At 33.2% G+C, this 27,994-nt stretch overlaps 1 protein-coding gene across 5 annotated transcripts in view; it reads right to left on the reverse strand.

The window, feature by feature from the left end:
• Positions 1–2,328: 2,328 nt before the first annotated feature.
• The window catches only part of rab28 (RAB28, member RAS oncogene family), a 41,548-nt gene continuing 15,882 nt past the window's right edge, over positions 2,329–27,994 (reverse strand). The window contains exons 4-8 of one of the 5 annotated variants that reach the window (XM_015345039.2): positions 27,720–27,849; positions 9,649–9,752; positions 8,775–8,834; positions 6,125–6,197; positions 2,329–4,585 (exon numbers count right to left, since the gene is read on the reverse strand). In XM_015345039.2, the coding sequence (XP_015200525.1) occupies positions 4,461–4,585; positions 6,125–6,197; positions 8,775–8,834; positions 9,649–9,752; positions 27,720–27,849 (492 nt within the window). In that variant the 3' untranslated portion in view covers positions 2,329–4,460. Of the gene's footprint in view, positions 4,586–6,096; positions 6,198–8,774; positions 8,853–9,648; positions 9,753–27,719; positions 27,850–27,994 lie in introns of all 5 variants that reach the window. The other 4 variants (XM_015345038.2, XM_015345040.2, XM_015345041.2 and 1 more) reach the window with 4 other exon arrangements.

The following is a 27,994-nucleotide window of genomic DNA, read 5'->3' on the forward strand; positions in this document are numbered from 1 at the left end:
TGATGCATTGTTAGAATAGGGAAATTGGTTTCCACTCATTTATACGTATCAGTGTTTTAAAGGGGGAAATTTAGTCATTGGTAGGATCCAGTTTTCCTAAGAAAGTTTTTCTCTCAGTTTTTAGTCTGTTAAGGTGTTTAGTTGGAGGTATATTCCAATCACAGGGACAGAATTATGGAATTCTCTAGGTCTGTACTAAGTAAGAATCTAGAAAACGCTGATTGTGTATATCTGTACAAAGTGTGTGTTGCTATAGTTGTTTAAGTTACTGTTAATAAGAACTCATTTGGTTCCCTTAAGTTTGGGCCTGATTATTATTCTAAGAGCTGTACCATACAGGTTTTGACTATACTGTACTGTATTACAATAAATAGTTTTTTTATAACTGAACATTCAGACAAAACAACAGAATCCAATAATAATAATAATAAAAATAATAAACTTTATTTTATATAGGGCCTTTAAAGCTGGCTTCTCAAAGTGCTAATTTGCTAAAAGTACTAAAATCTAACTTTGGTTAAGAAAATATTTGAAAAATGTAAAGCATTATTGTTCCTGTTTAATCACTCTTTAAAATCTCAACAGAATCAATCTTTTAAAAATGTATATGAAATGTATATTTCTTTCTGCTCAAAATGATTTGGTGTTTTTGCCATTTTGAGAGTATAAGTGGAAATCAGTTTAAGTTGTTTTCTGTCCAAAAACACCTGTCTAAACAATAGCAAAGCCAAAAGAAATTCCCAGCTGTCAGCCACAATGACATCTTAGGACAAAAAAATAAAAAAAATCCAAAAGAAAGGGGTATTCTTGCATAGAAACTCAAACAAAACATAATATGCACACCCTGGAATCAGGCCAAAGGATCTTAAATACAACAGAATATTTAATATAATCATTCATAAACATTAAAAGTCAAAACAAATTGTTAAGGAAAAATACCTTTTTGTGAGACCTCACAAAAGGAATTTTTTTTATAATTATTCCTTCTGATGTTCCCCCTAATCTCTTAAAGCTTTTAAACACCACATGGTGAGATTCTCGAACAACATTTACACCTGAAATCATACTCTCTTACAGTTTTGTAGAGCTGACAAAAGGCTACACAGACTAAGTGATTAATTAATACAGCATACAACAGCACATAATGGAATTTGTATCATCTGTCTTGAGTGTTTTTGAGAACTCTTTTAATGCAGATTAACATACAATAGAGAGTTGCTTATTCAGCTCTTGCTTGTAGCCTTAAGACACTTTGTCTATAGGAACCTGCTAAGGGTGTAATTACACCTGTTACGCTTAAATTTCAAACACATACATCATCTTTTTTCCTCTTCTCCACCCCTCTTATTTCCCTTGGGCTTATTTCACCAGCATAGAAACTATTTTGTGAACTTTAAGCCTATCTGGTCGACATAACAAAAGTTTCTACTTTACAGTATGAATTTCATGTCATCAATTTCTTTTTAATGGCTTTGCTTACAGGGCATTCATATGGATTTTCTACTTTTTAACATCTTTAGTTCCTATTTGCATAACTGAAAAACCTGGAAATTAAAACTTAAAATGTTCTTTACTTGCATCAATGTCAAGTCATAAGAAACATGTGTACGACAGTGAAAACTAAAAAATATGCCCTATATAAAACGGTAGAGAAACATCTTTGGGTTGATATGCAAAAGTAAATTAGTGAAAACCAGGGTGAAGGTGTCTAAATAAAACACATTAGTGACCAAGTTCCAGAATAAAAAACACAAATTCATAGTTTTTCATAACTTATATGGTATCATAAATTAATAAGTCTTCTACAAAATCTTTATATATATATTTGGCGACTATGGGTACACTTTCCTTCTTTAGCAGCGTTGCCTCTGGCTGAACTTGCATGGCTGAAGTATTAAGTTTACATTTCACTTTTCACACTTGGGGACTGCTAAGTGGTTTCTAGTGACATTCTAGATATATGACAGCCTTGCATGTCAAAGGTCACAACTCTACACTGAAAAATTAGACAAAAGTCCTAGAACTGTAATCCTTTCTGTCTCAGAGAGGAATAACGAAATATGAAATATATCTCTAACCTTCAGCAGTGTTAAAGATTTTTTTTAACCTTGTAATCTTACAAAAGCCTTCCATGGAACATTTCCCAACAGAACAGTACAAATCCCTTAGACAAAAAACAATGACTTTATGTCATGGCAAATGTCATGATTAATAAAAACAATGAACAGATACCAAAATCAGTTATTTTCATCCAAATCACTGAATGATTTAATTGAATAATCCTTTAAAATCCCAGCTTCATTTTTTCATACAACACACAAATTAAAATTGAATTCAAAAGTATTTTATCTTATTTCACATTTTACATTTATGAACACAAAATTATATTCATATCACAAACATGCTTGGTAAATGTAAAGAGTATGTAACAAATACATTCAGATTACAACTGAAATATGTATCTGAAAAACACAAGTAGACATTGAACAGGAGGAAGTCATTGGATTCACAAAGTAAAGTACTGAATTTCACAAATTCAACTTCAGTTGTATCAAAAAAATACAGGATCAATATTGCAACAAGGGAATTTTTCAGTAGCAAATTACATCTAAACATATTTTAGAGATAATGCAAACACTGTGGATTAAGCAAGTAATCCAAACAGTTAATTGCTTGTCTATATATGATGTTATACCCTTTAGTGTAAATATATTTTTTTGGTCCTTAAGATATATATGAAACATAAAACCACAATATACAGTAAATATTAAGGATGTTTTAGTATTAAGTTTTCTTTGCCAATCATAAAAATATCTAGAAATATATTTTAAAATAAAATGAAAAGCAACAATTTTAGAATATTGTTTTCAAAAAGGTCTCATCGAGGTACTGTGTGTAATTCCATGTTAAAAAATATCCTTGTTTTTAATTATTAGTAAATAAAAAGACAAGAAAATTCTACATAATACATATTAGTAAGCACCTGATGGATTAGTGCCTTTGAAGAAAATGTCTTCTACTAAAACTTACATTGCCTTTGTCTTGTGTCATGTTCTGTGTATTTTTAAATTATACATCTCCTTTTCTGACAGCTTACCGTTTCTAGATGAAGATGTAGCGGTACATTTGTCCCACTCTAAAAATAGAAATAACAATTTACATTATTTTTACGTTATTTTCAAATATTTGGCTACAAGCTGTGGGTGTTTCACATTATCTGAAACTTATTGGGAACTGAAATTTCTCAGGTAGTAATGTCTGTGAAACTGAAGGTTCCACTTCACCAACAGGTTAAAAACCAAATTAAAAATAAAATGAAATGTGAGGGTTTTTTTTTTTATTTAAAACAGGTAACACTGTCGTATACATCATGATATACAGAAAATAACAAAACATACAGAGAGGTTCAGGTCTTTGTTTACAAAATCTTGAAGCATTCATTATTAAAGACCGCTTAATTATTTGAATAGTCTTTGAATTTGCAAAAAGAATATTGTATCTTATAAGGAACAATAGGTTTATTCCATGCTGGAAAAAAAGAAGAAAGAAAACGCAACATTTTGGCCGTGGAGCCTTCTTCAGGTAAAGCCTTCCACACCTGAAGAAGGCTCCACGGCTGAAAAGTGTTTTCTTTCTTCTTTTTTTCAGCATGGAATAAACGTATTACTTGTTCCTTTGCAGCCTACGCATGCAGACGCAGCTACCCACCTGAACTACTATTGTATCTTATATTCCACGCTCCTTATATAAGAAGGTTTTGAGATTCGCTATATTGTACACATTTATCGTTTTAATTGTTGCATACAGTACATGCCATAGTTTCTCGGACTCCTCATAAATTCTTCCTCACTGTGAGTTATTCTATTCAAGTAAGAGCAAGAATTTCATTACGGTCATGTTGATAAAATAAGGAAATGTTAAAAATAAAATAAATAATGTATTAGCTTTTTGTTTATTGATAAACACCCTAAATACAGTATTTCATTCTAGAAAATAGTGATTCTTCAGAAAACAAGATTATATATGCCTGGAATGAGAAAAATGTTTCTGCAAGATGTCCATTGGTTTTATATGCCAATAGGAACTTTTATAAATTATGGACTGTATACATAATAATAAAAATATGTACATACATTCTCTTTGAGAAGCATAAACACAGTGAAAGGAAACACTGATTTAAATTCTTTATATTATTTTCTGTTTTGAAATATAGAAAACGGTGTGTATGTGTCTAAGGCCTTTTGGAAAAAAAGTCAACTATTTGAAATAATGGTAAGGTCGAATTTTTCTTTATTTTTTCTATCATGTGTGGTCCAGGAGCTGGACCATGGCCAGTCAGTAAAGTTGCCTGCTGCTTTGCAGCGCACACTGGTGTAGTCAGTTTGTGAAACCTCTTGCTGTGCCGCAGATATGATCACGATGGAGTTCGAGTTCCTGGAGAACAACAGGCCTGTGGGGAGTCACCAGTGCTGGAGGAGGGGTTGTGGCTGGTTCACTGCACTGCACACATGGAACTCCGAGGAGGATTCACAGTCCGTGCCACAGGCTCCTGACTGTAATTCACAATATCTGCCTTCACTACTCGCTGATTTCAGAGAGAAGGAAAAACAAGTTAGTATGTAACTCTTTTCTTTTATTAAGAACAAATATTTGCTTGTCAGTGCATATATCCCACTGTCTACTATAACTTTTTACATAAGTGCTATGCTATGACATTTATAGGGGAATTAATTCTTAAAATAACGTATGTAAAGTAAAGTATAGAAATGTTGTTTGAGATTCATTTGAAAGCTTATTCCTCCACAATTCCTGGTTCTCCTGACTAAATGACAACTATCAAGGCCAAGCTCATAAAAACGTTAGTCACTAAAATGACACTAATATCAGCTTGCTGGCCGAGGTGATCAAAATGCTGCTGAAATTCATTAATGAACGGTTGGTGCTTAAAGTGTAAGAGCCCACATATCAGCTCTCCAAAGAGATCAGTTGAGTTCAAAGTGATGGAGATCAATGGAAGAAGCTGGAAATTAGGTCCTATGAAGTCTTTTTTGACTATTAACCCAACTTTCATATGCTGCCTTTCACTTGTGAAAAGACATTTACCCCCGGCATCCACATTTACCCAAAGAAGTGTCCACTTAGTGCAAGTATTAGAGATCTCAATTAACCAAGAATTTCTGCACTGAACAATTAGTGATGTATTCTGAAAGTGATTATGAACACAACATATAAGAGTAAAACACAATACTACTGTTAGAGGAACGAACTATGCCAAGTGGTTAGGAAAAAATACAGAGAGCCATTACGGAGAAGAGTAGAACAACTCAGACTTCATAACAATGGACCTTTAAATAACTCTTCTTTTCCACCATTCATAATTAATGAGTATGAGCAGCTAAACCATCCACCAATCGTTTAGCTCTGGCCCCAAGTGATTAAATCAGTTTCAGACATTGAAGCTTCACCTTCGAAATTCAAGGTTTAAAAGTAGTAGAATGGGGCCTGACTAGAGAAATTCTATTTTTCTTTCCTAGACTGGAAAAGAGAATTAGTCGTATAATATTTAGGCCAAAGGTGACAATACTAAAAAGGACAAAGAAAAGACAACTGTAAGCATCCTGTTCTATTAACTAAATATAAAGTCTAGACTTACTCTGTCACTTATTCTCTGACTTTGGTATCAGTGACCAGTCTTTGCATAAAAATTAACAATATTTCAAGATGATTTATTTAAAACACGACAAGTTGCCAATGCAATGTAATGTTAAAATCTGAAAAATAAGTTTTGTATGTTTGCTATTCAACAATACTTTTCAAGTGTATAAGCAGAAAGATTAATGAAAGTAACTGTGATTTCAATGTGTTATTTGTGTGAATAAATATGAGAAATCCAAAATAAATCCCATACACCTTGTTAGATTGACATCATAAATTAAAATGGGGAAATATATACCCTAAAGTCTTAAACAGTTATCATTTTGGGGCTTTTGGACAAGGGCCTCTATGTTTCCTTCTACATTCAGTACCTTCTACCAAAACTATGCAACAATAGATATATGTAACACAATATATCTATTTGTCACATGAAGCACCTACTTTAACTATTGTATGGAACAGACTTTACTTTGACATTTCTCAGAACTTGTAACTAGGACCTCCTCCTGTGAGTAGTTCACCAGCTCTGCCCTCACAATACCCTGTCAACAAACCAGCCCAAGGAAAGAATAAATACCACAAACATAGGTTAAATGGAAAAAAATAGAAGACAATGATAGCAACATAAGTCATGAGAAAGGAAAAACAATTAAAATGTTCTTAAACAAAAAGAAAATGATGGTATCATTTACATTACATGAGGAATATATTATGAATTATTAAACTATGATACATCTTAAAATTAAGCTGTCTTTAGTTTGAAATGAGCAGCTGTGGCATTTAATTAATACTGTGTGCCACAGCTGCTTAATTATAATGCAAACCTGATACGTGGCAAAAAGGACATGCCTACTATAAATTAAGTAGTTCCTTGAAATATAGCAGAGAGCTACAACACCCATTTACATTCATGAAAAGCAGTTAAAGCAATGGTTAGTTTTTCTTTTTGAACATGGATCCATTGAGAACTAAATTAGCAAATGATAAAATATAGCTGCAAACAGAAAATGTCCTTTTTAACTTTTTCATACCTCTGCACATACAGTTTTGCAGAAAACATTGAGATAATAAACAACTTCCTCCTTTTCTGCAGTATAACAAATTAATAAGGGGTGTCAGGGGTTGAAATCGGCTTTATACAATACATGAAAAGGGAAAAAGAACAGTTGAGTTAAGCATTTTTAAACTGTAACAAAAAAAATGACTGACTGACTTGTACTTTGACTTGGTGGCAATTCGTGTATGAAAGAATGACAAACAACGGCATGAACTAGACTGGATCTCCAGGTGTACCTTCAGACCGAAGCCTGCTTAAAACAAAATGCCTTTGAGATTTATTAGCTGATGATGTGTTATGTTGAGTTTCTAATTGATCAACTTCAGAGTATCTTATCTAATAAACACAGAGCATGATTAAATGGGTTCCCATGCTGATGTTATCTATGCAAAGGCCACTGACTCCCATGTAAAGCTCTCAAAACCAACCAGTGTTAATAAGACTTATTTGGACTCCCAGGTCTTGGCCTCTCCATCAACCCTGTACATTAGAGATCAAGAAGGACTTCTGGCAACTGGCAGGCAATTAACTGCTCTCGCAGTGTTTGTTGAAAATCTCATGAGCTAAACACGTCACACTTAGCGAAGTATAATGAAGTCAGTATGCTGAAGTGCTGTGATTAAAAAGAATGGCCTCTGCACTGCATAAACAATGTAGACCAATAAAAATATACTTGCTTAGATTATACACAGTTTTGCCTGTCTTGGGCTTATAACACTCATATTTTTAGTTTACACTAACTTATTATGAATGTGGAAAGCTCCAAGAAACTGTTACGGAAGAAAACACTAACAAAAAACAATTCAAACACCTACTAAATTCTTAGTCCTGAGGGATGAGAGGAGTGTGCACATATGGCTCTAGGGCAAATGTTGGAACATTTAGACATGTCGCTGAACCTATGTAAGAAAGTCCAGATAAAAAACAAATGGCTATTTCTTGTTATGAAAACATCAAATGAATCAGAATATTTTAACAATATATTCAATTACTCACATTTAATTAAACACTATTTTACATTGTGTTATTGTAAACAATGTCATTTTTAAATTTTACATTTAGATTTAAATATATGAATGATGCACAAATCCACTGTTTATTTTTAAATTAATTTTGGCAAAGTGTCCTAATTTTGTTGATAGGTTTTACATTACTGTCGATTACATTTAGTATTGGCTTATTGAGTGTCCATGGACAACAACAGTAAGACTGCAAAATAAAAAAAAGAAGAAATACCAAAAGCACAGAATTAACTAATTGACATCAAAGCTACAATTTAACTTTATACATTACATCTTATTTTAATTTTAGATTATTTGTATTCTTTAGTAAAGAACAAAATAACACGGTGGTCACTTTATAGATTTTAACATAACTCTTACATGAGTTTGTATGAGGCACTAAAAGCACAAATTCAGATATTATCCATGGTCAGACAGTGAAAGGAATCTTATTTTGGTGTTTTGATTAAGGCACTTAGCTGATTCTGACAGACCAAAAAGTGATCCCTGTATTTATTGTTGCTTGTTGACAACTCCAGAACTATATACCACAATGAGTTAATTAGTCATCCTTACATTCAACACTCCTCCGAAGACTTGCACAGGGTCATAGGAGATGGCCTACCCTTTGCCTCCCCTCCTACGCTTTCCACAGTCAGTGTGTCTCCACTGAGTCATATCATAGGAAGAATTAATAGCTTTTTAGGAGCTTTCTTAATCTTATCACTTCGACCTACAACTCTCTAGATTGCATATCTGATAGGTGGCCATTTGTAGCATTCAAATATAAAGAATAAGGCTACAGCCTCCACATTTTTCAACATCATTAACTTCTTGTATTTTTCAACATCATTAACTTCTTGGATCTACATTAATGAGTGTCCACAGCTGTAATGAAGAATGTGCATCACAGGAAATATCAGACATACAAGGGATACCAAAGCTTTGTGAGAGTATTAGATCACTTAGTTATGGAAGACAAAGAACGTTATCTTTAAATGCTTTTCTATATTTAAAATCATCATACTTCCTAAAATCATTTAATCCAACTTTGTTCTCACCTGTGACTGTTCCATTTCTGCTTTATTCAGTTTTATACCGAGAATGTCAGCAGCCAGGCGCTGAAAGCACAGGAAGACCTCGAAGTGACAGGGATAGGAGAGGGAAAAAAGAAAATACTGGGTATCAGTTCTCACATAAATGTTTTTTTGTTCTTTTTATTTTAGTTTTTAAATCACATATTCAGGTTTCTACTTTTTTAAGCAGAATTTTCTAAAGGAAATGACAGCAATTCTTCTGTTCCTAGCTATTCAAGTTATAGGGGCAAAACCAACTGTTCCCATCATAATATCAGACGTCACATTTGGGGTCAATGCAAATATTTTAACCACCTAAAGAGGGGCCAATAGAACAGAGTTCTGTAGTTGCTAAAACAATTAATACTCACGACATCATATGTCACTTTCGCCTAATTCTTAAAAGAGGAAAATGTAAATAAAAGTGTCAACAAGGGGGGAATGGCTGATTGTGATCTGCTGAAACAGCGAGGTGAAGATCTACAGTGACAACATATCATGAAAAAAGACAGTTGCATATAACTTGAATTCTAAATTAAGTCTAAATTCAAATTTATTTCAAGTGTACTTTACATTAATTTTGTCACTGCATGGTGTTTTCTGATGATGTTTAAGAAAATAATTTTAAAAAGCAGGCAATGCTCTGTAAAACTGGGATATCTCATTTTTTACAGTTTGTTATCATGTGTTTGGGTAAAAGAGTGTTGGACGTGGTGAAGTAAGTCTCCTGAAGTTCATAAACATTGCACTAAACACCACATCACACTGCCAAATGGGGGAAACATAACATGTCAGAAAGAGACTCTAGATGGAGCAAAGGAGTAAAGGACGGAAACAAAGTCTTCAATATTTTACTTACAGAATCCCCGGTCTTGGCAGAGACAAACTGACTGATGAGGCCATTTTCTTGGCAAAACCGTTGGTGCTTGTCAGCTTTAACAGTTCGCATGTGCTCCAAATCAACTGTAAAAACAATGAAGTGCATTTTAGCAGTTTATACAATAGGGTCAACATTATCGTTCAGCTTCAGACCTTGGTTTATTTTAATCTAAATTGCCAAACTGCACACTGAAGATTTTACACAAGTGGCACTCGAAAAAAGGGAGAGAAAGTGTGCTAAACCACTGAGAAACATAGGATTCTTGCTTTTATGCGTTAAAGGTGATTTTACTTTGACATTTTAAGTCTGGAAGGTATTGTCTTATGTCCCTCCAATAAAAAAGATCTAATCCAAACGTAATCTTTTCCCTGTTATTAAAACAGCAAAAGAAATGTACATAGGTATACATGCACAGCAAATCTGTCTTTCTTGGTTTATACATAAAATCCAGTATGTCTATTACTGTTCATCATTTTAACTGTGCAGTCCAATGTAATGTATCAAGCACTCAATATCCCTTTTCTTCTAAGGAAACAGTCTCACACTGGGATTCATGTGGGCCCAAAGGGGGCTACAAAAGGGGCAGAGAGTTATAGTTTCTCTTTTATTTTTTCTTCAAGCTAACATACACTATATCTAATGGAAATCACCGTTTACAGCATACTAACTGCTACTGTACTGCATCGTAGTTTTTCATTCAGCTTGTAGTCAAAGCTCTCAAAATTTGCATGTTAAATTTACTTACCTTTAGTCTTGAATTTGGTTCTACTTTCAGTTATTCCTCATAAAATGACAACTTTTTCACAGTTAACCACATAGAGGCACATCTGATTAAAATCACTGACTTTGATCATTGTCTTCATATAATTGAAAAGAATGATACAACTCAAAATGCTAATTCCCAAAAACCAATACAGTTTTTTTATAACCAGCTCTTATAAAAAAATGTAATTAGTAACAAAAACAAGAAAAAGGGACTATTTCTCATTTTAAAATAATCTCGGCAGTTAAAAAAGAACAGTTTTAAATAAACATCCCCCACTACTTATAAACACCAAGTCCACAAGACAATACCATATTAATTCCAATAATGAAGTGCTGAGGTACCCAGTGGGCTACTATAAGTAAACTTTACAAATCCTTTAGATCCTGGACACTTGGTCTGGGTTATCAATCACTTGTCATGTGAAGATTTTGTAGCATTAACACTGTTTTATGATTTGTGATGTGCACTGAAACCTCTGAGTAAAATAAAGTAAACCATACAATTTAAAGCAGAAAAAAAAAAGACAGTAACTCAAACATTTTGGAGAGTTTTAAAGGAATTAAATAGCCCCCAATCCTTATTCTCTATGCCTTCTCTTTTCTTTTGTTTAGATACATCATATAAAACAGAAAAACAACTGTGTACAATATATAATACAATCCAAAATGAGAAAAAAGTCAGGTTAGGATAAAGTTAAAGTTTTTAATAGTGCTTTGAACATAAAAGGTCTATATATCTTTTTAAAAGTTTTACCATTTGGATCCATATTAACTAAACAAAAAAGAAGTAAACAAAAATATTAAATATATTATTTTTCCAATAGACAAATGTCTGCATATAAATTTAATTAAATGCAGTTTCGGATTATCATTATGGAACAAACATTCTGTCCACAAATCAAATTAAAACAGAGTAAAACAATGTGTTGAGGTTCTAAGCTCAACAAAAAATGTTAAATTAAGACTTTCATTCTGCACCAATTCAGTTATGATATCAGTCTAGTAAATTATAATACTAGTAAATTATACTATTTGTAGTATGTGATGCGATCTTCAGCTAACTATGAACCCAGAATTTATGTTGGACCCCTACAGACCTTATTAATGCTGACAAAAGAAATGAATGATGTTTACTGAGAACACTAAGTCTTGAGGGTTCTTGTAAAGATTTGTTTATGAGTATCAATTCTTGGCAGGCTGTTTTTTGTCTTTGAGATATTTGACAAGCGCTGTAGGGTAAACCAGTGTACAGAAATTACATTTCCTGAAATATAATGTAAATAAACTATTAGTTACTATACATTCAAAGCAAAAAGAAAATATTCTGTAAAACTCATTGCAAAAATATTCTTTATTGCCATTATCTGGATAATTTAAGCTTCAAATAGTGTTCAAAATAATGTAAACTCAAAATACATAGCCAAATGTTAATTAAATCATACATATAACAAGGAAGAATGGACAAATGAAAGGGTTCTAAGTTTACCAGGGTACAGTTCTTGCATTTAATTTTGTACACACAAAAAACCTAACACTTATAAAGCCATAGGAAAATAATGTATTTCAGCCATAGTTATAACCACTGTTCCATAAGACACAAAGATGTCAGATGTTCATTCACTAATGTGCAGAAAACCTTTACATTGATATATGAATCTAAAAAATAAAAAGTGATCCACAAAATATAGATTTTTGACAACAGCAGCTATGCATGTTGATTTATTAAATATTTATTAGAATGTCAGAACCTTCAGAAAAAAAGCTTTCTAAATCAAGACATTTAAAACAGTGATTTTAAAAACCCGACTAATCAGATTTTAGTGGCCTTGTCACTAGCCACACTGTTATTGAAGTTAGTTTAAAACGGAAGAAGTAATCCTTTTCAGAGCTCTTTTTTGTTAATGCAGTAATTTTTTGGTTATCAGGGAAAAAAATCTGAAGGGCTGATCTGTTTTCCCTCATTTCAGACAAACTGTATGTCACTTTAACTACCGCCAGGAAGTTACTCTAAACACAAAATAAACTGTTTATGCCTATCCACAGATAGATAGCGTGACAGATTATTACTTATAGACAAATGACATGCATTAATTTGATCCAGAGCATGTGTTTATTTTACTGAGTGTCATGTACTGTATTTTGTAGCTCCAGTTCCCTAAAATGATGACATCATTTGTTATTTGCCATTTTGCAGAGTCCTATTTTATTTATACTAAAAGAGAAGCACTAAAAAGCTATATGGAAGCTTGAAAGGAAGTGTACCTTGCCAGCAAAAAGAGATCTGCCCTCTGATTCTACAACACAAACGTGTGATGATTTTAATGGTTTGGACTCTAAAGGTCAACAGCCTAAATAAATCCAAAACGACAATTAAAAAGTTTAGTACAATTTTAAAAACTTAAATGGTAAGCATGTTCAAAATTGATAACAATTTTACAATGTTCATAATCACAACATATACTGTATAATATCTCCATTGTAACTAGCAACTAATTATTAAGATATACAGTACAAATATAAAGTATTGTAAACAGCTGTAAAAAAACAGAACATCTACAGAGCCTGTCATTAACTGTCAATTGACCAACTAAAGATGTTATTTAATTGTATACAGTATATTCTATGATCAGTTGTTTTCTAATGACACTCATGTTAGAACTCATAAAAAACTAAAAGCTTGAATTCAGCTTAAATTTTCATAGACTTAACTCCACCAAGAAGTTTACTTTAGTCATTCACATTTTAGTCTTGAAGTATTACATAATGCTGTGACAGAAACTGATACAATCGTGAAACAGCACACTACATTCTGTTTTTTTACACAAGTTACTATAATTAAACTTTCTAGATGGACGGGACCTGTGTTAAATTGTGATCCATCAGGTGAACAGTTTTTGCAACCTGAATTTAAAATGGTGCATACTATCACAAAACCCTTTTCAAAGGTAATGCAGTTCGTATCTTTCCCATATAAAGCTATATAAAGAAATGTAAAGTTCATATGTTTATATATGTAAAAACTCACATGAAGTACATTTTGTGGTAGCGACATTTGTAATATCTATTTTTTGTGAATTCCATGCAGTATGGCATATATGTAACCCGGTCTACTATTACATGCAGTCCCATTGGTCCTAAGCTATCATTGATCAATAGAAGCTATCGTTGATCATTGAAAATACTGCAGATATGTGACCCAATCTGCACTTAAGACCACATTATCTAATTCTGTTTGAAGCATAAGCCATATGAGTCATTAACACGTCCATCAATGTTTAGAATGTCACAGGAGTGCAGAGCAACCCAAAAGTCAACACACGATACAACCCCCTAAAAAGTGATCAGCCTTGCCTCTTGTGCCGAGTTTGTTCTACTTAGAGAAGTTATTACAAAGTTAACACATTCCATCACTTTTGGGGATAAGAACATGGGAATGGGACATCCAGAAGTACATGATCAATGATTCCAGCAACATCTTATTATGAGGGGTCTTATGGGCAGTGTGGTGGCTCTGTGGCTAAGGATCTGCGCCTATGGCTGGAAGTTTGCCAGTTCGTATCCCGCTGCTGGCAGAGGAATCCTACTCTGTTGGACCCCTGAGCAAGGCCCTTAACCCCAACTGCTCCAGAGGTGCCATATAAATGGCTGACCCTGTGCTCTGACCCCAAGCTTCTCTCCCTGTCTCATGGAGAGCATGTTGGGGCATGTGAAAAAGTAAATTCTTAATACAAGATATTGTATATGGTCAATAAAGTGATCTTATCGTATCTCTTATTGTGATGTTCAATATGTTTTGGGGTAGTTTGGATAAAATGTAAAGTGGTGTAAAATCAAGTACACCTGTACTACTTCTGCTACAAGGAGGACAAAAACATAGGTTTAGATTTAAACAGTATTACCTGACCTCCTCATGCACACCCAGGGCAACAATATTGGTGTAAATGATGAGTCAAAAACAGAGACAAACGCAAGGTAAAAAACAACTAGCTGGTGTTTTATCATCTCCTAAATGTTCACAATGCAAGTAAGAATGGGCTGGGTACACCAGAAATCCTGTGTTTCTGAGTAACTAAGGTGGTCTAAATTCCATTCTTTTTATATAAAAGATTTTTAAATCACAAAGACCCTGTCAGTCAATTTTGCATCACCCTTCTACTGGGGCTCTAATCACCTCTAACTCCTGATTGCAACAGTGTCTCAGTGTGGGTCTTTTAACTGGTCCCTGTGATAATGTCCTGTAAGAATTCTTTATAAGGGGCTCCACATTCTCTGGGTACTTTGAAACTGCTTTGGGTTCCTTAAGCCTAAAGTACTCCATTAACAGGGTCTTACACCCCACCTGCCAAGGATGGGAGGTGAGGTATGACTGCCACCCAAAACGTTTCACATAATAGACAGACTTAAGATGAGTTCAGAGATTTAAGGTATTGTCCTTGGTCCTTATGGATGCAAATTATAGCAAGACATGGCTGTGTTTTCTGTGAAAGAACACTTAGGAGGTAGAAACTACAAAGCTTGAAGACACTACTTATGAATAAGTAATATTTATGTAGAAAAATTATTTACATCTCCTAGAAAATTAGGAGAATCAAATAGAAGGCAAGCATAATGATAGTTAAAAGCATAAAATTAAATAAAATAAGCTAAGATAAGATCACTTTATTGGCCACATACAATTTCTTGTATTAAGAATTTGTCTTTTCGCATATACCCCAACTTGCTCTCCATGAGACACACAGACAGGGAGAGAACCTTGGGGTCAAAGCGCAGGGTCAGCCATTTATATGGCGTCCCTGGAGCAGTTAGGTTAAGGTCCTTCCTCAGGGGCCCAATGGAGTAGGATTCCTCTCCCAGCCACGGGATACGAACTGGCAACCTTTCAGTCACAGGCGCAGATCGTTAGCCACAGAGCCACCGCACCGCCCCTTAAAGCAAGGTACCTTGTGTCAAAATTGTACTATGCACAAGTATAACCTCAATTAGGATACTGTCTACAATTTTGGTCTCTATATTACTAAAGAGACTGCTGTTCTCAGATCATTCCAGTGAAGAGGAAACAGATATATTCCTGGAATAGAAGGAACTATGTACAAGGAGGACTACTGGTCTCTTCTCATCTGCTACCTTTCTTATTTGTCTTATGATTTTTTTTCTCTCTTCTGTGGGAAACCACCTAGCATTCCAAATTTCCTACAAAGCTGCTCCTAGCATCAAAAGCAAGGTCTTCAGTTGTGTGGTGTGCTTCCAGAACTGCCATCCATTCAATAGCATCCTTGGATCCAATTGGCTGCACTGTTGTGTGGCTGGCAAGTTAAACAAATTGCAATCCAAAACCAGATGTCTTTCCATAACTTGGACAGACTTCTACATTCTCTGGTTCAAGCCACTTATTGGCTAGATGAATATGATCAAACATTTGGGAGCAGACTGGAACATTGGGACTATAATGCCAACCATGAAATCACTGGGCGGTTTAGACATGCCAGGTGACCCCTGGATAAATGTTCCACTATAACAGGCTTACATCTTCCCCAAGCTCACATTTCTCCTATAGATTACAGCCTTTCACACTTCCCTTGGATTATGACTCCCAGATTTCCTTTTCTTTGAATACTAATTTTTACCACTCATGCATATTCCTAAATACTGTCTTCTTTTGTTCACCATAAACACCCTTTTTTTGTGTGATATTCCTGTTCCTTCACACCTTTAATGTTTTGCAGCAGAAACATTGTTTTTCTTCCTACTCTTTATAGAGTGGATTGGTCCTTCCAGACATTACACTGCAGACTGCATGGTGACACTGCTCCCTATTCAAACCTCTTCAGATATAATATCTATATTGGGTAATAAGCATAATATAGATATTAATAATACTAGCCATTAATGCAGTTTTTAGATATTTATTGCAGATTAAAATTAAATTATTTTCGGCGTTATTATCTTTAGAATATAACAATCTAATTTACCCAACACTAACAGGTAACATTTGTATTCCCTAAGTATTTAAATTTTACACACAGAAATTTCACAATATAATACCAGACAGCAATACCACTAGAAAATACTTCAATAATTTAAATAAAAATAAATTTTAAATATTGGGATGACAACATGGACAAATTATAGTAATAGCTGATATGATCTCTAGAACACATCCATAACAGAAGAATAAGAAGTCTCAATAAATATGACCACAAGTTCTCAACAAAGTAGTTTGATAAATAGGTACTGAGAGATATCTGTTGATGCTAACCTCAGCTTTGATTTGTTTCATTAAGTTAGCATAAAATATAAAAAAGTCTCAATAGATCAAGATGCTGTGTTTACATAGTAGTTATCCAAAACATGCAGCATTTGTAACTAAAGGCTGCATATGTTGTCTGCATTAGACTACACAGACCTTCAATGTTTCCCCAACATTGAGATGGTAAATTTAAAATTTTGTAAAAGTATTTTAAACTGTGGTGATCTACCCAGGTTTCGAGGTGCCTTCTGTTCATTATGATAATTATTACTTTTTATAACAATGTCTGCATTGATCCGCTTATTTCACCTGCAGTAGATAAACTAGGAAATTCCACAATATGAAAAATAATGCACTACTAAGAACAGTTATACTGTACATCAATACAATTATGTTTGTAAACAGGCTTTGTCTACTGTCATTAATCTTTAAACATCTCTGAATTGCTACTTTAGCTAAATACACATTAATTTACTTCTGCTTCTTTTAATATATTTGGGAGTGATTACTAATGCTACTCTTATCCAAAAGAAATACATTTCTACTCAAAATATTGTAGTGGAATTGTACCACCATTGAAAACTACCTTAGCATTAAATATAATTTATTTTAAAAACACTCTTACTTTTAATTAAAAATAGGTCAAGAAATTTGAGTTTTAATTGCACAAAAAAAGCCAAATACATAAAAACTTCTAAAGCTGTAATGCAGAAAGAAATCTTAAATTATCTTATTTTAGCTGGGAAGAGTTTTCTTGTGTCTTCAGCACAGCTTTCACTGTAAAAATATTTACCTAGGCTAAGAAAAAACTATAGTATAAAGATACAAATTATACTATATAAGTGACACCTGAAGAAGGCTACACAGCTGAAACTTTGTGTTCTCTTTCTTCTTTTTTTCCAGCATGGAATAAACCTATTACTTGTTCCTTTAAAGATACAAATGTTGCTAAAGTGCACAACACAGAGTAAATTTGAACTTTTAACCTGGGTCAATTAATTTCTAAGGGAACTCTCTTAGAAAACCTTAACTGTATATCGCACTGGTATAAAATAGGTTAAAAAAAATATGAGTCAGTAATACCTATGTGAACAATATCAATAAGTCCAAAACCATTAGGTATTACATCATTTTATTTGAATTTTATTACACATCAAAACTTTTTGGTCAGTAATATTTTTACTTATGCTCTCAATTAGAGTTTAAGGATTAAAAGTGGTTAATTTTAAAAGCTTTGGTATTCTAAAATTATGACAAGCGGCCAAGAGCAAACAGGATGAAGTAATATCAAATAGTGTCTAATCTTGCTGATTACAAGTAGTTTTCTGGCTTTTAAAATTATTGTACTTTTTTTGCACATATGTGACAATTTATACAAATAAAACACTTACATTAACCATATCTTCGTCGAGTGTGTAGTAAAGAAAATCAGGAGTACCAAACTTTCAAGACGGCAGACCTAGAAGGCACCAGTAACTTCTAAACTCATACTTCCTTTAGTACATTTCACTGTTACTATCGTTCATGGCAAATCTATTTACAAAAAACTAAGAATTTCTGACAGTTTTGTTTTAATAAAACTTGATTTGAACACTGATAGAAATGTAGAAAAGGCCTAGTTTCACCATTTCCTAGTTCACATCATTGTGTGAAAAAACATTTTATTACATAACTAAGCAGTTATTTTCATATTCATTTCTAAGCTCAGTGTGCACAGATCAGTCCGCCTCCATTTTACTAAACTACCAGTTATCACTTAAAATATGTTTCTAAGGGTACTTCTTAGCACCATTGCACATATAGACAGTAATAAGATGTGATTTGATGGCATAAGCAGCAAGAGAAGCCTCTCAACTGCAAAGATATTATTACAGAGCTTTCTTTGTGCTTTGAAGAAACAGGGTGGCCTGACATGGAAAACACGTCAAGGGACTCAGTTTTCTTCAAGGCAGAAGTGTTCTGTCAACAGTTCATTGATCATAGCTCATCCTTTCAGCACCCAGTTCTACATTGTGCTCTATGACACAAATCTAGATTCTGAATGCACAAAGGAATCATTAGAATTCAGAACCATAATTTGATGCTGGAAAGCATTAAGACTTTTCCTGTAAAAGTTAAATACAGGCTTGGTAAGGATGGAACTGTACAGTGTAAGTGAGCTGACATTGTTAGATTACAAATTTCAGGGATGGCACTGCAAAAACATATTTTCTGATATTAATTCTAACAAACTCTTCAAAATAACCAGAATGAGCTGGAATATACATTTGAAACATGAGAAATATTTGAAGAAATGCATTTTAAGAAGTCATAATTAACACATCCACCACAGCCACAAGGAATTAAACTAAATAATATAAAGTCCTTTAGTCCTTTATATAAAATAAAAGACTAAAAGATTTTGTTGTTCAGCAGTCATTCGTGATAATAAACATATATACTGTATATATATGTACAGTATGTATTAATATAACAAATATATAAAGGTCCAAAAACGTACCAATATATAATCATCAATGTTTTTACAAAAAGGTCTCCATAAAACATCTAGGGCATATTCATAAAAGATTTACTTTGTGTTAACTGGACCACCTGTTTAGACACCTGACAAACACCAAATACTACAAAACTAAACAAAAAGTTTTATTAGCTCTTTAATTAGTCTACTGAAGAATGCTGTTTTAATTCTCAACTTATCTGTGCTGTTTCAAGGTGAAAAGGTTTTAATTGTTTGGAAATGTTTTAAAAATATGGTTCCTAGAATGTTTTACTAACACGAGAAGAATGATGAATGACAAATGATGAGTTTCGCTTCATCTCATATGCCTCCATTCAAATGGACTAGTATTTTGCAGAAATAATGTTTAATTTTATATATGGAATAGAAACAAACATTTACTGAATATGAAATAAGCAAAGAGTAAATTGTGACTCTTTTTATATTTTATTATGATGCTGTATAATTAATTAAGCAAGTCATATTCTTTCCAATTGCAAATTGTTATTAGAACAATATACACGAAATAAAACAATTTAGGATCTTTCAAAAACATTACCTAATACATAAATTCAATATTCTCTAATCCTTCATCTCATTTTATTGAAAAGTAATCTAACATAATGTATCAGGCGTCATACATGCCTTTCTTTTTGCAATAAAATGCAGACACATCAAGACGCTTTAACCTGATATTATTTTCATTCATTTCTGCTCAGAAATGGCAAATGTTAAATGCAATGGTTACATGTCATGAAACTAAAAGTAATTGGTAAGCCGAGGATCAAAATGAAATAAAACGAGCCAAGCAGCACGCTTCCTTCGGTTCTTCATTTTGTCTTGCGTTTCTGACCAACACATGTATATGTATCACCACTCCTATCCTGTCTCAAAACTATAGCATGAAGGTAGCCTTCTTCCTACAGTATGTACTTTTTTGTTCTTTCAGCTTAGAAAAGTCATTCCTGCACATCAATGTTCTGTTGTGATAGAGGAATAAAAGACTGTATGACCGCAAGGATGCTTCCAGACAGCGTCAAATCAGGTGGTTATGGGCAGTTAATGATCTGTGACATGCCACACAAGTAGCCTTAAAAAGACGCATTATCCACGACTTGCAATAATATTTGTCTTATAGATGGCTAAATGAATGAAGATATTCAATATTACAGTAAATGCATAATCAAATAAATTGTACTGTGAACATGTTGTTTTTGTTGTTACTTGGCTGCGAACATTTTGTATTAATACTTAACCTTTTGTTAGGTCAACCACAAAGATCAGCCACAGAAAGTACTCATGTCAATGAACCAAGGGCTGCTTGCACTGGAGCACAAATCATGAGTTCTTAATAACAATATGGATCTGAACATTGTAATCACCTCACAAACAGTTTTGCTTTTTTTACATTTATCTTTCCATAACCTGAAATTATACCAGTTTTTCTTGTTGTCATCTGCACAACAATAAAAACCAAGAAATCATGGACAAACATTTTTTTCCTTGACAAGGAAAGAAAGAAAACCTCCTGCTATTATGACATTGTTTGCCTAAGCAGATCACAATTAATAGTATAACAGCATAAAAAATTAAACCCAAACTGACTTAAAGCATGTAATCTTTAAGTTGTTTATTCCACCTTGAATTTTATCAAAATTATAGATTTAATTATATAATTCTAATTAATTCTTATTGTATTTTTGATAGTGTAAAAACATAAAATGCTGTTTTTAGACAAAAAGATACACAGAATTACAAAATGCATATTTCTAACTTCCAAAATGTTATTACAGTAATTACTAAAATAAGGTACATATTCCAAAGAAGGTGTGTTTAAATAAGTTAGGATAACATACAAATGACTATTACAATGAGCGAGCTGATTCAGGAGTAAAAAAAAACTCAAAATGTATCAAGAAAATATAGGGTATGCAAATTGATTTTATGTATTTATGTTTGTATATAGCTCTATGTGATTGACATAAGCATATTGCGGGCAGTGGTGCATTTGGTACATTTGTTTTCACTGATAACTGTTAATAAAGGAGTTCTACAACACAGCAATGTGGGATAAGACAATTATCCATAATAGTCTGTGGTAAGCATCTCCCTGTGCACTGCCGACATTGCTGACGTGCACATCTCCTGTTTATAGTAGTACTGCTCTTACTAGACTCGGCTTTTGTCCACCATATGTCTATTGTAGCCTAACTATTCCCAAAGGTGCAATTAAAAGCTTTTAGTTTGTTATAAGAAGACCTAAGTATGAAGGACAGAGCCAGAAACAACATTTTTCAACTAAACCAAAAACAGAAGCACATTCAGCTTTACCCTGGATTATTAGCATCTCTCCATTAAGAAATGTGCAGCCTACACTGAACAGACAGGATTTATGGCAAATTTACAAGGCTCCTTAAATATTCTGCTCAACTTTGCCAAGTGGGTAAACACTAAGAACAATGTTGGTGGCAAAACACATTATGAGATTTCAGTGATTTTAAAAATAAAGTCTTTCATAAAGCTCACACATTAAGGAGAAATGCGTATATAGATTTTTTTTTTCTGTACAGTCATGTCCATGTAAAACAAGGGAGGATAAGTCCTTTTTTTTTAAGAAAGATCACGAAGAATAGTCTGCAATTTTGACTTCAGATATTTGGCAAAAAGTCTTTTTCTACATAGGGGTTAGCACTGGTACAAATCCAGAACAAAAAGCAGAAAGACAAATCTCTCGACAAAAGGGGGTGACTTATGAGGTTAGGTTAAGAGAACTGAACCCTTTTAGGATAGACCAAACAAGGGTTTAGAGATGTTTGATTAACGTTTTCAGAATACTAAGGGGGGCTGAGCAATCACTATTTCCAACACAGTGCAGAAGCCAGGACTAGAAGTTATCCTTGGAAGCAGATGAATGACTAAGGACAGGAATCTTGGGTCCTCAGTGACTAAAAATGCTTAAGTGAAATGCAGGATCAGTCAAAATGGAGTATGAAATGCACTATAGTTTTCAAAGCTGACTGGTCAAAAAAATTGTTGCAATAGTTCAATAGTTAAACAAAGGATATTCAGCCATGCAACACTTACAGAAGAAGGCTAATCAGTGTAGCAATAGGACAAGATATCAGATTTTGGTTAGAAGACAATAGCTTGGGTTAAAAGGGAAATAAAAATTAACCTTTCTACATAGGTATTGCCCGTCAGCATCTTGAGTTCAATGTAGTTGTCTCCGAGAAATAAAAAAAAATATTTGCACCTATTTTTCACACACCAATACACAAACATTTGTAATGCAGTATTTTTACTGTTACTCCTGGCAAACAAAGCTTATTTATTAAATTATTTTGTCTATCAGAGTGTGTACATATAAGATCAATAAGAGTATGAATCAGCAATCAATTAAACACAATCTCTGAAAGTATGTAAACTACTTTAAATACACACACGGGGAAGAGAACAGGGACACAGACTGGCTCTCATTAATCACATATGGGATCACGTAATTACTAGAAGAGACTGACATACTTTGCACTTGCTTTCATACCAATAACTTTAAATGTTACACTTGAGCACCTAGTAGAACAGATATGTAATCACTAGACATACATGTTTGTATTTCTAAGTTACTGCAAAATAGTTTTTCCCTTTTCATAGTAAACTCACTTCACCTACAGAGCGCGTTATGGGAAATGCATTCAGCTCTACAGGTTTGCCTTACATCACTACCTACAAATGATGTCTCATTCTCCACAAGATTATATCATTCTCAGTCACACTTCCAAACACATTACACATACAGCACTGAAACCTACTGTATATATAGCATAACAGATACCCTATCCATATTCATGTACAAAGGATAAGCTATTCAGCTGAGAACTAACTACTTGATACAATCTATATTGCTACAGATGTTTAATTTTGAAACTAAATGATCCATAGGTGCAGTTCATGTAGTTATGTAGATGTATAGGAATTCTGCACTTTTTAAATGCATTACTACAGAAACTGGAATGAGCACAGGAAATGAGAAGTGTGCACACAAACTTGGGTCTTCCAACCTGCATGTAAATCTAGACATGGTATCTGTACTTCATGTTTAGGGGTACCACACCTTGTTTTTCCAGCTGGTTACTAATTAGCAAGAATAAATACCCTAATGTAATTATTTAAAAAGTTCATCCTAAATTGCTCACCTGACCTGTGCTCGGGTGAAGTACCCTTCAAGCTTCAATTAAAGTTTTTCATCTATGTTCATGAAGAAACTAATCACTGATTAGTCTAAGTATGATCATTTGTATCTGTGTGATCAAGTATGATGTTAGCCAATAAAAAAGTATTTTAACTTCATAACAGTTAATGAAAAAAATGCTAAAGATATTTTGATGCTGAAAACAATTAACTAAATCATTTTGGTCCTGAAAAAAACATAAATGTCACTGAGGTGTTCAGAATATAATATACTAAAAGAAAGCTGACAAGGTCAGCTGGGACCTTTACTTTAAACTCAACACAAGACGAGGGAGCCTAAACGTAAATTAAGACTGTCCACACTATTAAACAGATGTTGAGAACATTAAACAAGTCTGCTTTAAATCAGCTCAAAGTACCTACACAACTCTTGCAGACTTTTGTTAAACAAGTAAATAATTATTAAAAATGAAAAAAGCATATATTGGGAAAACATATCAGTGAAAAAATAACTTATCTACTAAATCTACTTATCTGATAAATAACATATGTACTGTACTTTCAGTATTTTCAGTAGGAGAATACAAATTAAGTAGTAATGAAGGTAAACATCCACACACGATTTAGGAATACTGGTGTATTAAGAAGCAGTTTTGTGTAAAGTGCACATATTCCTGATAACCACATTAACTGAACTGGATGTGTTGTATCCACACGAGTATCAAGTATGGTTTTACACAAATGTTTTCACTCTATACAAACATGTATAATATGGTCTAAATGACAAGTGATAGAATTTGAAGACTGAAAATTAAGAACTTCTTTACACAAAGGCTTATGGGCTCCTTGAAGAAACTGCCAAGTCATTCTGTGCATGCTGAGTCACTGGGAGACATCAGGTATAGTCTCATTCTTCATACTACTAAAAACCAGAATAGCAAGATGGGTTTATTATTTTTAACAGATTAGTATAGTTTTGTAGACAGGTCTGTAAAAAAAAAAAAGATTTTGTTCAAGTTTTTCTTCTTGAAACAAGTGAACTAATACTCCTTGAATCAATAAATAAATTATGATCAGGAAATAAGCACAGAAAAAATAAATTTTGACGTTAGTCATTTAGATTAGAGCAGATACATTGAAGGTGATGGTGATGTTTGTACTTCATAAAAGACATTTCTAAAGCTACTTTCACTAAAGATATTTTATGCACGTAATCCAATATATATTTAACTCAAAATCAAAGCTGTTACAGAGAGATCATTGTTAGTTGACTGGTTGTCGGAGTTAAATATAAAAATGTAAGCATTATCAAAAACATGAAATCACTGTTTATAAACAAGACAGGATTCCCAGTCACAAGACCAATGAGGTAAGCCTACTTATTGTACAGATTTTGTTTATGCTCAAATCCATTTTGATAAATAAGTTTTTAACGCTTTAAATAACAAACCCTGAGCATATATACTATATTTACAAAAGGAAACGGTCAGAGATTAGAAAAACCATCTAAATAATTTTTTGCATAAACAACTTTTTATTTTTACTTCCATGTAGTGTGGTCTAAGTTTCTTTTGTATATGTGTGTGTTCTGGGTATGTTTTGTGTGTTTGAATAAAATGTTTTATTGGTTTCCTTTCTAAATTATTACAAGAGCAGCCATTATTTTACAGAAGTGTCTGGAATACACGTGGATGGTAAAACTGCATCCTGCCTTCTTAAAAAGTGCACTTATCCAATGATTCAATGAAAAGAATAGATGTGTTGTTTCACATGCCAGATCTAACAATTTAAAAGGCTACAAAAAAAACCCACAGGACTGCAAAGCAGTAGCCCTTCTCTTTTAATCACATACTTGGTAACAGTATTCTCTACAAGCAGTATTACATCGAATTCTTAACCCTTTGCAGTCCTGTGCCTGACCTGGTCTGACTTATCCAACCACATTTCTGAAGCTGATGCCCTGGCTCCTTTCAATAAAAGGCAGGATGAGAACCTTGGATCACTCAACTACTGGCAGCTGAATGAACTAGATGGGCTGAATGACCTCCTCTCTTTTATAAACTTCTGTATGTTATTCTAATAATGTAGTTTCAAGTCTTATATTAGATGTGATATGACATTGCCAAGCTACCTCTTTAACAAGTCTATGCCATTTATCAGTAAAAAAAAACATACTCAATAATTACTCAAGACCAAAGAGTCCCACTCAACCCTCAACCAAATAAATGGAATTCAACAGGTTGAAGATCAATGAGCTAAATAGCTCACTTAAGTCCATTGTCTTTTTACTCTAGGTGAACTTACAATATTTAATCCTTTCTGCTTTAAGACTTAATATAGACTTAATATTTAATTTAACTTTGTCTACTGCCAAAAGATGCACAATATTTAAATGGAAGATCCACTTACTCTATCACAATGGAAACATCCATGTACAGTATATCCCTTGAGAACACAATGTATAAACTCACTGGCATCTGCTTGATCAAATTTGTATCCCTAGTTAAAACGCATCTACGCTTGTGATGAATTTGTCGTACAACCTTAAATATAGAGACCTGGTGTTATAACTATTATCACTATATATATATATGGTGTCCTTTCCCTGTGTAATGTCACTGATAAGAGTACAAACAATGTCAATTAAATGTATGCACTGTTATTTACGAATATTCCAAAAATGAGCTAAATAGGTGGATGGACTCTTTAAAATAAAACACTCTTAACTAGTGGAATGTTATTCTGTAAATTATTTTTAAAAATTCCACCTCCCATGCTGCAAAATCCTTTTGTCTCAACTGATTGCTTCATCTTTTCAGTTCCACAGGTCAAGACAGAGTATTAAGTTTAATTTTAATGTAAAAGTTTTGCTGTCTTTTTCTTTCATTTTTAGATGACAATTAAGACAGCTTACACAATATAATGGCAATGTTATACTTATTTAAACTAGATTAACTACTTGGCTTAATGAAGAACTAGTTAAAATATAATATCAGGTATAAATCAGGGAAGCAAGTTTATTAATAATAAATCAAAAGGTGTAATTCAGTAAGGTTAATATATATATAAATTATTCAAATAATTACATTGCAATTTAAAAAAGTTTCAGACGTATTTTTTAAAGCCTCGGCAGTTTGTATATTTTCCATTCTACTTGCCTGTCCAGGCATTAAGCTCTAAATCGAAAAAAAAGTACTTCAATACATTAAAGCATTTGTGACTCCTCTGAAGGGAACCAAAATAGAAATGTCTGTGTACGCAATTCCCATATGATACCTAGACTAACTTCTTTTCATAGCCTCTGAAAAATAAGTCTATGTGAAGGTTCAAGGATTTATAAAGTGTCACCTCATAATTGATTACTCCTTGTAGGGCAATTTGTGTGGTATTTTTCAAACTGTAGGAGTAAAACACACAAATGTTTCTTGGGTTTCTGTCCTTGGAGGAATAGAGCATGTTAAGCAGTGCTGAGTTTCTAAATGTAGTTCCGTATAGACTGCTGTTCAAAACGTACAAGAGTTCACTGTAAATTGCGAAGCTAATGCATCACCATCAGGAGCAGGGAATCCAAGTTAATATGTACATTAAATCCTAACCTTTCAACTCTGCAAAGTAACGAAACAGAATTTCCTGTGCAGAGATACCACTCCATTCATAATCAATCACAGCTAAAAAGAACATACAGTCAACATTTTTAATTACAGCTGATGCACTCTTTTCTGCAACTCCCCATCTGTCAAGAAGAATGTTTAAAATTTAGCGTTATTAGTCTTTATTTCCAAATGGGTCTGGTTAACATCATGGAGTCTCCAGAGCAGAAATCATTCATCCATCAAAAGCACACTGGTGCCTGATAATTCCTATCCCTCTGTGGAAGCTACAGATAACCACTGCCCCAGAGACTTGCTACAGGATCATAAATCAAAGCGCACAGAGCTCCCAAGCAACCTGGGTTAATTTCTATTTACAATAAATCCCAGGAGAATGTTGGTTTGACACTCCAGGAGCCTGTTTAAAAATCAGATTAGGTGGAAATGAAAAGACCAAGAACATTATAAAAAATTCAGCATCCTGTGTTTTGTGTAAGTTAAGAATATCAATTTTGGTATTCAAAGCTAATAGATAACAGACAATTATTAGGTATTATTTAATTTGTTAAAATTAAAGAAGCTGTATTATAATTTATTAAGACTTTTAATTGGTTGTATCTATTTTTATCATTTTTAGCAGCAACGTAGATTCAATCAAGTCTTTAGAACTTGCAGATATACTAAGGTCACACAGTCTATGTACTTATGTACTTATGTACTAAGACTTATTTTTAATCTACATAAAAAAAAATAACCAACTTACTTTTATTTCCCACCAAAGAAACTACAGGCTGACATTCTGCTTCTTCATTCACCTTCTTAACCACAGCAAACCAGTCTTCCAAATTTTCAAAACTCTGATAATTTGTGATGTCATAGACAAGAAGCACACCCTATAGTGAATAAAAAAAATCAATACTATTTACATTCAATAAACGTTATTAATAAATGAAAAATAATATAACACTCATACACTGTGTTACTGAAAATAAAACTGAAAAACAAAGATATTTAATTATGGCTCAGTTTATGTCAAGA

The sequence above is a fragment of the Lepisosteus oculatus genome, chromosome 1, assembly GCF_040954835.1.
Source record: "Lepisosteus oculatus isolate fLepOcu1 chromosome 1, fLepOcu1.hap2, whole genome shotgun sequence".
Classification (NCBI taxonomy): Eukaryota; Metazoa; Chordata; class Actinopteri; order Semionotiformes; family Lepisosteidae; genus Lepisosteus; species Lepisosteus oculatus.